Consider the following 9,971-nt stretch of genomic DNA (forward strand, 5'->3'; position numbering starts at 1 on the left):
CAGCATGCTTACAGTTTTGACATCCCGTGGATTAGCTCTGGGATTGATTGACAGAAGAAAGGAGAGCGCAGCTTTTGTTTTGGAACATGAGCGCGACATGACGAGAGCAGTGATAAAAACTGCTCCCTGCAGGAGCGAGAGGCTGATCTCCATATGATGCTCAGACTATAGAAAGTGGAAATCCAGCAGTAAGAAAGGTAGCTATCAATTAAAATAACTGACTAATTCTTGCTATATTATTTTTTGCTCTTGTAATTAGAGTGATGTTTAATCTGTTTACACACTTGTTTGAGTGAAGATTAAGTGCAACGATCATGTTGTTTTGGTTACAGTCAGTAAAATTGTTCCTGTGGACTCTTAACTTTGAACAGACAATAATGTGGGGTTTTGTTTTGTCCCCACCTTCAGTTTTTTCCACCATAAAGCAGCACCAGGCTGACAGGTAGTAAAACAATCACCAAAGTGATTTTGAATTATTTTATACTTTAAAAGAACATTTTGTTTTTATTATGTTATTTTTCGGGGTATTGTAATTTATTTCATTTATTAAATTGTATAATGTTCTTCAGTTTAAAATGTATGTGATCCAYTGGTTAAAAATAAATGGGTCTGTTTTTCTCATACCTACTCTTTTTCACTGTTTGACTTGATCAAGACTTTTCTAAGATTTTACATTACAAAATAAGTAAAAGTGTGTGACTTGTACTGTTTTATTAACGGGTCAATATCGGTATCGGTCAATATCGGTATCGGACATTTCTCAAAGTTGTAATATCGGTATCGTATCGGAAGTGAAAAAGTGGCATTGGGACATCCCTAATAGATGCTGAATGCAGCAGAGACAGACACAAAGCACGAAACGAGAAGTTGAGGCAGACACAACAGTCGAGGGCAATGCTCAAGAAATGCTCAAGAAGAACTGGTGCTCAAAAAGGGGGTGGCCCCATGCCATGTGTGAACACCCTTTCTCCAAAAACTTGGATTCAAATAAGAAAAGCACTCTTCAAATTCTACCAAGCAAAAGTGTTGCAGCAGGCAACAACATGAGCAATCTGCTCTACCACCTCAGTCACAAATACATCCTGGAACACCAAGACTGTTCAAAATCAGCACCCTCCACATCCAAAATCACAAGAGTCTCAAGAATACACTCAAACAAAATACCCTCCACAGCTGGGTTAGAATTAAGCTACTGCCCAACACACAGAGGTATGAATAAAAAGAAAATACCAAAATACCATTATAGTATTTGTCCTGATGCATCTTAGTAATTAATCCAGGTAGAAAAATCAAAAAGAAAAGAAAAAACAAGTAGGTCTTCTGGATGAAGAACCTGAAGAAAAGAAGAATCTGTCCAGAATACCTACTTATTTTTTCTTTTCTTTTTGATCATAGTATTTGTTAAAAAWGCAGTGATATAAAATTTTGGTCATACTACCCAGCACAATCATAAAATAATGATGAGAGTCACTATAAAATGGTCAGAGATGAGTGATGGAGAAATTCTTTAATAATGGACGGAGTCCGTACAAAGAATTTATATAATTCTTGCAGCAAGGGGACAAGTCAATATAACAGTTAAGAAGTGTTGAGTTGTCCCCACCTAATTGGTATGCAGACTGTACAGACCAGTTTAACACTTCTCAGGCTCCAACTGAGGTCACAGTTTCTGTTAGGAGGTCCCAGACACTGGCCCCTTACAAGGTTTTCAAACACTTCMTCAGAGAGGTGTTGGAATCCCGGACGAGCCCCCAAGTTGTTGGACAAATTATTTATGGAGACATTTCACGCAGGAAACAAACCAGCAGCAAATTTTTAGTTTTGAGCTATTCACTTGCAGAAAAGGAGTTTATTCTGCTAACATGGTATGAAAACTGTGCTCTGTCTGTGTCTTGGCTTTTTGTAGCAGAGGGGAGAGGATTGATCTTTCTAATGGTGCTGCAGCACATCGACTTTAATCCAGACATGATGATGGGAGGAGCCCTGAGGCCGGACTTCAGGTCACCTTTTAAGGGGATTCTGTGGACTATAACCAGCAGGATAGTGACATTCACTGCCCGCATGTCTTACCCRTCCTGAGACATCAGATAGACAACCTGTTGAAAACCCCTAGTCAGGTCCCTTGATCTTTCCCCAACAAAAGCCATGCAAATGTTACGACCATAAACTCCAAGCCTCACTGAACCTCATAGGGGATTAGCCCTGTGACCTAAACCCTAAACCCACATGTATACAAATAATTCTAATACATCCATTCTTTGGCTGTTACTCCCTCACATATCAAACATACCACTTGCAGCAGAGCTAGGTACCCGGCCCCAACATTGTCAAAGTTGATCTTGACGTTCTTCCAGCGGGTGCTGTTATACAGGTTCAGGCACTCTGTCTTGTTGTTGACAATGCTGATAGGCAGGAGCTCGTCAGTGGTGGTGTTGACGCAGTGGTAGTACTTCCCTGCGAACAGGTTGACGCCCATGATGCTGAAGATGAGCCAGAAGATGAGGCAAACCAGAAGCACGTTCATGATGGAGGGGATGGCCCCCAGCAGCGCGTTCACTACRACCTGCGGAGGTCAAAGCACAGGTGAACTTAGGATCCTCCTGTCGTTCAAATACTGTTAGTACTTACTGTTTGATTTTAGCTTTTAAAATCATCTAATTATTTAGCTGTGCATGTGTACATCTTATTTAATTAACTTTATGAAGCTCTTAACCCCACACATATCTACAAAGAAAATTTAACACGACAGTTTGGAAGAAGAAGGTGGAATAGGTGAAAAAAAGTTACACTTGATAGGTAAGAAAGCAAAAAAACAGAAAAAAACCTTAGAGAGGCGGGATGAAGTCACAACATTTTGTTTGACTGTAAATGAAAAAAGACACACAACAAAGTAAAATTTACAGGTCAAAGGCACCACACGAGCAAACATCAGAAGAAAAAAAAAAAGCTTGAGAACAAATATAGATACAGTAAATCCATCGACACGRAGTGAGCATGCAGATAGAAGAGCAGCATCGAACGGCCAGGACAGGAAGTCTTCAGAGAAGCATGCAGTCTTACAGGCAGGACCCCCTAACCAGCCAATTAACAAAATTCTGTCTGTGAAGAAAAAACAAGATGCTGAAACTGAGATAAATCATGAAAATGAGAAAAGAAAATGTTTCCCTTCAGCACGTTGAAGCAGGACGACAAGCAAAGACGGAGATTATTTGTAAAAGTCATAAGCATTGAGACAGAAGAATGTGAGAAAAATGCACTTTTTATGAGAAAACTTTGGGCTAACTGAAAACAGCAACATGAAGTGAAGCTTTTACAGCTTGTGTTGGTGGTTCCATTCATTTGTGGGCACAGTTCTGCTAACAGCTAATAGCAGAGCTAATGTTTTGTGTAGCAGATAAGCATTTTCACTAACTTTGAAAACCATTAGTGGACCAGTTAGCTTCCACTAGTTCTGCTAACTTTAAATCAAAACCAAAAGTATCTCATCATACATGTTTATCTTTAAATGACAGACCTTAAGTGATCAGTTAGTGTCGCTTTTGCTTCCACTGCAAAAATTATTTCTTTGTTAGTTTATTGACAGTTAGCTAAGCTAACTTTTTCATTCACTGTTCCAACCACTGGTTCTATTTATTACATAAACATTGGTTTGGTAAATATTCTAACATTGTCTAACTAAACAAATACCAAATTACAAGAGCTGGGCATAGATTAAAAATTTTAATCGCGAATAATCACAAGATATTTTTGTGATTAATTGCAATGTTTTTTATGGAAACAATTACTTTACTGTGGCTGACTCTGTACATTTGTATGTACTCTAAGATGTTCAGAGGATTTTTAGGTTTCATATGAAAAAGATACAATTTTAAAAACTAAACTTAGTTTAAACTTATCCCCTTAGAGATAGGGTGAGAAGCTCAGTCATCAGGGAGGGACTCAGAGTAGAGCCGCTGCTCCTCCACGTCCAGAAGAGCCAGTTGAGGTGTCTCATCTGGTCAGGATGTCTCCTGGACGCCTCCCTGGTGAGGTTTTCTGGGCACATCCCACTGGGAGAAGGCCCAGAGGAAGACCCAGGACATGCTGGAGGGACTATGTTTCTTGGCTGGCCTGGGAACGCCTTGGGATTCCCCCAGATGAGCTGGCCCAAGTGGCTGGAGAGAGGGAAGTCTGGGTCTCTCTGCTTAGACTGCTTCCCCCACGACCCGATCCCAGATAAGAGGAAACTATTAGGGGTCCAAATACCTTCCTCTAAACTAGGTTTTGCCAACTAAAAAATTTTACAAGTTTTTTTTTTCTGGTTTAGTTTTAGCAAAGCAATTTTSAGTTTTTGGATTATGAGTCAGCAAAGCTAACTTTTTGGTTGTCTCCACCAATGGGGGAATAAGCACGTTAAAGAGCCATGCTAAATAAASACTAGTAATCCACAGTCCATAAAAGATCCACAAGGTATGAATACACTCTATTACAGTGGTGGGAAGTTAACCACTGTCAATATGCTAACTAAAAGATGTAGCTTTGTAAATGCAAAATCACAAAACAGGTAAAATAAATCATTGGAAGCTACCTCTAACTGATAACTACAAAATCAAGATCTGTCATTTAAATATAGACATGTGGTTTCCACACAAACCATTAATCCACCAGGATAAAACTGTATCTTCAGATGTGCTTTAGGGCATTTTCCCTGACCAAAACCACCTTTTCTGACCRGATTACAAGTGAACGAAGGTCACTCAGTCTCTGTTACACAACTCTGTCTCTATCCAACAGAAGTCTAACACAGGTGGACACACAAATGATAAAGATGCTACATGCGCACACAAGGCGAGTGATGCAGGCGTGCAGTGCTACATGTGTTTCCAAATTTAGCAAAAAATACAGATTCACTAAACAAAAAGTTAGCTTTGCTATTAACAACAGAATAAAACAGCATAAAAATTAGGATAAATTTAGCAGAAGATAACTGGTCTGCTAATGGTTTTCTAAAGCTAGTGACAACACTAATCTAGTCAATGAAAAGTTAGCTCTGCTATTAGCTGTTAGTGGATTAGAAGAAACGTGTACACCACTGCTAAAGGCCTGACCCAGTACTTCTGAAAGGGTGGCTTACATGATACAACTGCTTGACATAACTGCACTTCTTGTCATCTTTTTTAAATAGTTTAAGTATTATATGTATTTTAAAATATATTTTAACAGAAGTTTTGCTTTTATTCTTTTGCTCCCATTAAAGTAAATAAAGAATATCTTTATTTACAAATGCAGATGATTTTAATGCCAAGAATTTAGGTGAAAATAGACTTTCAGCTAAGAAGGAAATTTAACACTGGGCCTAACTAGCAAAGAAATTCAAATTCATGTCATATGGGTGAAGTAAGCTTGCTTATATATAATATATTGTTTTTCCTGATGAGTGAAACACATGTTTGCAGGTAGCCCACAGACGACCATAATGCACGAGTGAATCTGCGCCGCTGGATTTCTCTTGATGTTCTTACCCTCATGCCCTCAAACCGAGACAGGGCCCTCAGGGGCCGGAGGGCTCGCAGTGTCCTCAAAGTTTTGATTGCGCTGAGCTCAGAGTAGCCCAGAGCGTTGGCTACAAGGCTCACCAAGGACACCTGGGAGATAATAATGTCACAGACAATTGGGGGTAAAAAGGTGAGAAATGAGAGGAGGTGGACCATTGGCACTGGCTCAGACTGTTAGTTTAAAGACGGTTAATTGGATCTAAACCATGAGCCTGCTGCAAAATGAATGAAATGTCTGATAAAATTATGTTAAACAATCAAATAATCATCAAACTGTGTACAATTCTCTTCAAACATACAGTTTTAGTTTCTGATAGACCTCGCCAGACTCCCATTCACTCAGGAAGACAACTCCACTATCCTTTATTCTCTCCATTCCCTTTACTGAACAGTCTCTTAAAACATGTCTAGACTGTGGCAAAGAATGACATTGATTTACYTTTGGTTCTTTTTACATCAATCTTTTTTTAGCCATTTTCTGCATTCCCAAGATGTTCTACAAAGTGTGAAATTTAAAAGATCTCACCACCTTAGCACAATGCTAACACCACAGGCAAAGGTTTAAGGTAAGTGGTAGAGGTCTAGGGGGTAGAGGTCTACGGTAAATACTACAAGTCTAGGTGTTAAAGATCCACAATAGGCCTTTTAGTAGTACAAGTCTATAGTAGGTAAARGTCTACAGTACGTAATAGAGATCTAGGTAGTAGAGGTCTACAGTAGGTGGTAGAGATCTATATTAGGTGGTAGATGTCTAGATTCCAGAGGTCTACATGGTAAAGAGCTACAGTAGGAGGCAGAGGTCTAGGTTGTTGGTTTGACCACAGTGGTTAGTCCTGCTTTACAGTATTCTTGGCGATCCAGCCACCATGCTCCATCATGAAAACTGATAAGCTTCAACTACAACAATTAACCACCACAACCTTGTAATAAAAGTTTGAGGACACTCAAAACATTTGTGGACCCATCATGCTCCATCCTGTTTAATGTGGACCCCACTGATTTCTTAAACTGGCCTGAAGTCCTCCCAAAGAACCTGCAAAGACCATCCACTACCTCCTAGTGGGGTTGTCATCTATTGAGAAGGAAAAATCTGAATACTGGGAATGAAGAGCAAATCCACCAAAGTCCAGATTAAGTACACTGTTAGAACAGAGAATATTAATGTACGTACATCTACTATAAGGAAGTCAAGCCAGCACCAAGCGTTGGTAAAGTACTTGACGAAGCCGTACGCCACCCACTTCAGCAGCATTTCCAGAATGAAGATGTAAGTGAACACCTTGTCTGCGTACTCCAGCACGGTTTTAATGGTACGCCGCTGCTCGATGTAAATATCCTCAAATGCCTACGCACACGACATCAAGAAAAGTGTAAGTCATGCAATCATGAAAGATCAGTAACAGATGCACCGAGAGGTTATGTTGTGAATGAAAAGGTTTCAGCTTAGGACAGCGTACAGGTCAAAAGAACCAGTTCTGACTGGATCAAATTGGGTGGCACAGAAAAGTAAGATGAAGTCAAAAAGGYACGTACCAGTGCTCCACTGCTGAGTAGGATCATGAATATGATGAAGGACTCAAACCAGTTGTGCTCCACGATGATGAAGCAGGTTTTTCGGAGGGTCCACCAGCTTTTGAACCAGCCCACGTCCTCGCTGACCTGACAGCACTGGAACCTTCGGACGCAGCCTGCAGGCAAACCAAGGATGAAGACATGAGTGATAATGAATGCATGACATAAAACCACATACAGGTTGCAGCTGTTTTAAGATGTTCTGGTATTTATATGAGAAGTGACTTAGGAATAAAATATTGTGTTGATGGTGCTGCATTTGATCCAATTAATCATAATATTCTATTACAGAGGCTTGAACTTGATATTGGGATTACATGAACAGCTCTAAAATGGTTTGTCTTGTTCAACTGATAGATTTCAGTTTGTTAATGTTAATAATTAATCTTCTTACACTAGAGTTAGTCATGGAGTTCCTCAGGGTTCAGTGCTTGGACCAATCCTCTTTACTTTATATATGCTTCCATTAGGTAAAGTTGTTAAACAGCATGGGATAAATTTTCATTGTTATGCTGATGATACTCAGTTATATTTATCCACGAAACCTGATGAATCCAACCAGTTAAACTACAAGCATGTCTTACAGACATAAAAACATGGATGACTCTTAACTTTCTGCTTCTAAACTCAGATAAGACAGAGGTTATGGTTTTTGGACCTGAACATCTTAGGGATCAACTTTGGAGCCTTTCACCTTCTCTGGATGGCATTAATCTGGCCTCCAGTTCTAATGTAAAGAAAACCCCCACAGTAAAAATGTTACCAGGACCGCCTTGTTCCACCTGCGTAATATTACTAAAATTAGAAACATTTTGTCCAAAAATGATGCCGAAAAACTGATTCATGCATTTATCACGTCTAGACTGGATTACTATAATTCTTTATTATCTGGACATTCAAAAAAACTCTTTAAGAAGTCTTCAGTTAATCCAAAATGCTTCTGCCTGAGTTTTAATGAGAGTTAGAAGGAGAGATCATATCTCTCCAGTTTTAGCTTCTCTCTACTGGCTCCCTGTCAAATTTAGAATAGAATTTAAAATATTACTTCTATTACAAACAGGTTAGTCACATGCAAAAGAGGACCATCGCCTAACAATAGGCTTGATTAGCTCTATTGTTCTTAGAGGGTCATGTGCCCCATCACCTGACTTATTGGTTACGATGCTTCGGCTGTGGTTATTTGGTGTTKTGTTATGTGAATGTAGTGAGTGCAAGCGGGGTTCAGCGTCCCCTTGTTTGTGTCTCTCTTTCTCTCTTTGTGTTGGTATCAATGGGGCCCTGATTCACACCTTTTGCTCACAGGGGGCTGAGTCATACTTGCAATAACAGCATTGTAGGAGGAGGACAACTGGACACGAAGGCCTCCACCTCTGTTTAATGGTGGATGGGTTTTCTTTACAAAAGATGGCTTCCTTTACTCCTCTCTCAAACCAACGTTCCTCTCTATCAAGGATGAGAACATCCTCATCCCTGAAAGAGTGACTGCTGACCTGTAGATGAGTGTAAACTGCAGAGTCCTGACCTGTAGATGAGTGTAAACTACAGAGTCCTGACCTGTAGATGAGTGTAAACTNCCTGTAGATGAGTGTAAACTGCAGAGTCCTGGCATGCAGATGAGTGTAAACTGCAGAGTCCTGACCCAACGAAGTAGCTCGTCTGTGCTGGCTCATTCTTTTGAACAGTGGCTGTTTTGTTTCCCCAATGTATAAGTGATCACAGTCCTCCTGACACTTAACAGCATTCACTATATTACTCTGTTTTTGCTGGGGAACTGGATCTTTGGGGTGAACTAATCTTTGTCGTAACRTGTTTTGGGGTTTGAAAGCCACTGGGAYRTCATGTTTAGAGAATAAACGTCTCAGTTTCTCTGAAACTCCCTCCATAGGTGGCGGGAATTCAAGAATTTCTAAATAACTGAACCTTGTGTGATTGACTAGCTGCTTCCCAATTCAGAGGTTGCACCCAAAGTGGGCCGTCTGGGAAGGTTGCATTAAACAGCTGTGAAACGAGACAGTCTAATCAATGGATGACATGTTTGTGAGACCACTTGCTGTCCCATTACCATCAAACATGCCAAGTTGTACAGATTGTCTGTAAATTACACGGATTTTCCTCCATTTCAGAGGTATACGTAGGGTAATCTCATGGATTTCGTCAAAAACTCAGCTTCAAGTGTAATTTATATCTCAGAGCCCGTAGGACGTAAAAATTAATAAATAATATCAAAAACCCATCTCCTAACTCACAGTACTGCTAGAAATAAGTTCTTCACCTCTCCCTGTCCTCATGCAGGCACTGTTATCTCCACCCTACATTCTGTCTTTACCCACAGCCAACAGTCAGCTTGCAAATCGCCCACACCCATCCCCCAACCCCCTGCGTGTGAGTAATAAGGATTTTTTGTGAAACTATGGATTTTTGAGGGTCATGATACAGGTAAATGTCCAAAGGGGTTGACATGTATGTACCATGGTGTTATGTTTTATATCACATGCCTTTAGCTGGAACATGTATTCAATACTTTTAAGGGAAGGTACAACGTCACAAAATTCAGTTTTATTTCAAAAACAGTACACGTAAATAAGTAAAACAATAATAATTTGGCTTTAGCTCCAGTATCAGTATTTGTATTTGCATTTTTTTGTTCTGCTCTCGGAGGAGTAAGAGGCTTTTTCCTTCTCTCCTGCCTTTCCTTTTCTTCCCTGCTTTGCTGCTTGGAGCCTTGTCTACGTTTTCATCTGAAACCAGAAATTATGGATATTTCTATGGATTTGGTTGGCTGGTCTCTTATTAATTTTTTTGGAATAAAGCTTTTTCTTCCATGGGAAGACATGTTAAAGGTGGCACCTCTGTTCTTCTCTATTC

General features: G+C 39.9%; 1 protein-coding gene across 1 annotated transcript in view; it reads right to left on the reverse strand.

Annotated features, from left to right (window-relative positions):
- Positions 1-9,971, reverse strand: part of LOC106533619 (sodium channel protein type 2 subunit alpha) — a gene marked incomplete at its 5' end in the record, with an annotated part of 94,255 nt that overhangs the window by 20,279 nt on the left and 64,005 nt on the right. Inside the window, 4 exon segments of the mRNA XM_014029990.1 lie at positions 2,291-2,563; positions 5,502-5,624; positions 6,706-6,879; positions 7,068-7,222. Of these exon segments, the coding sequence (XP_013885444.1) occupies positions 2,291-2,563; positions 5,502-5,624; positions 6,706-6,879; positions 7,068-7,222 (725 nt within the window).

This window comes from Austrofundulus limnaeus, unplaced genomic scaffold (assembly GCF_001266775.1).
Source record: "Austrofundulus limnaeus strain Quisiro unplaced genomic scaffold, Austrofundulus_limnaeus-1.0 Scaffold983, whole genome shotgun sequence".
Classification (NCBI taxonomy): domain Eukaryota; kingdom Metazoa; phylum Chordata; class Actinopteri; order Cyprinodontiformes; family Rivulidae; genus Austrofundulus; species Austrofundulus limnaeus.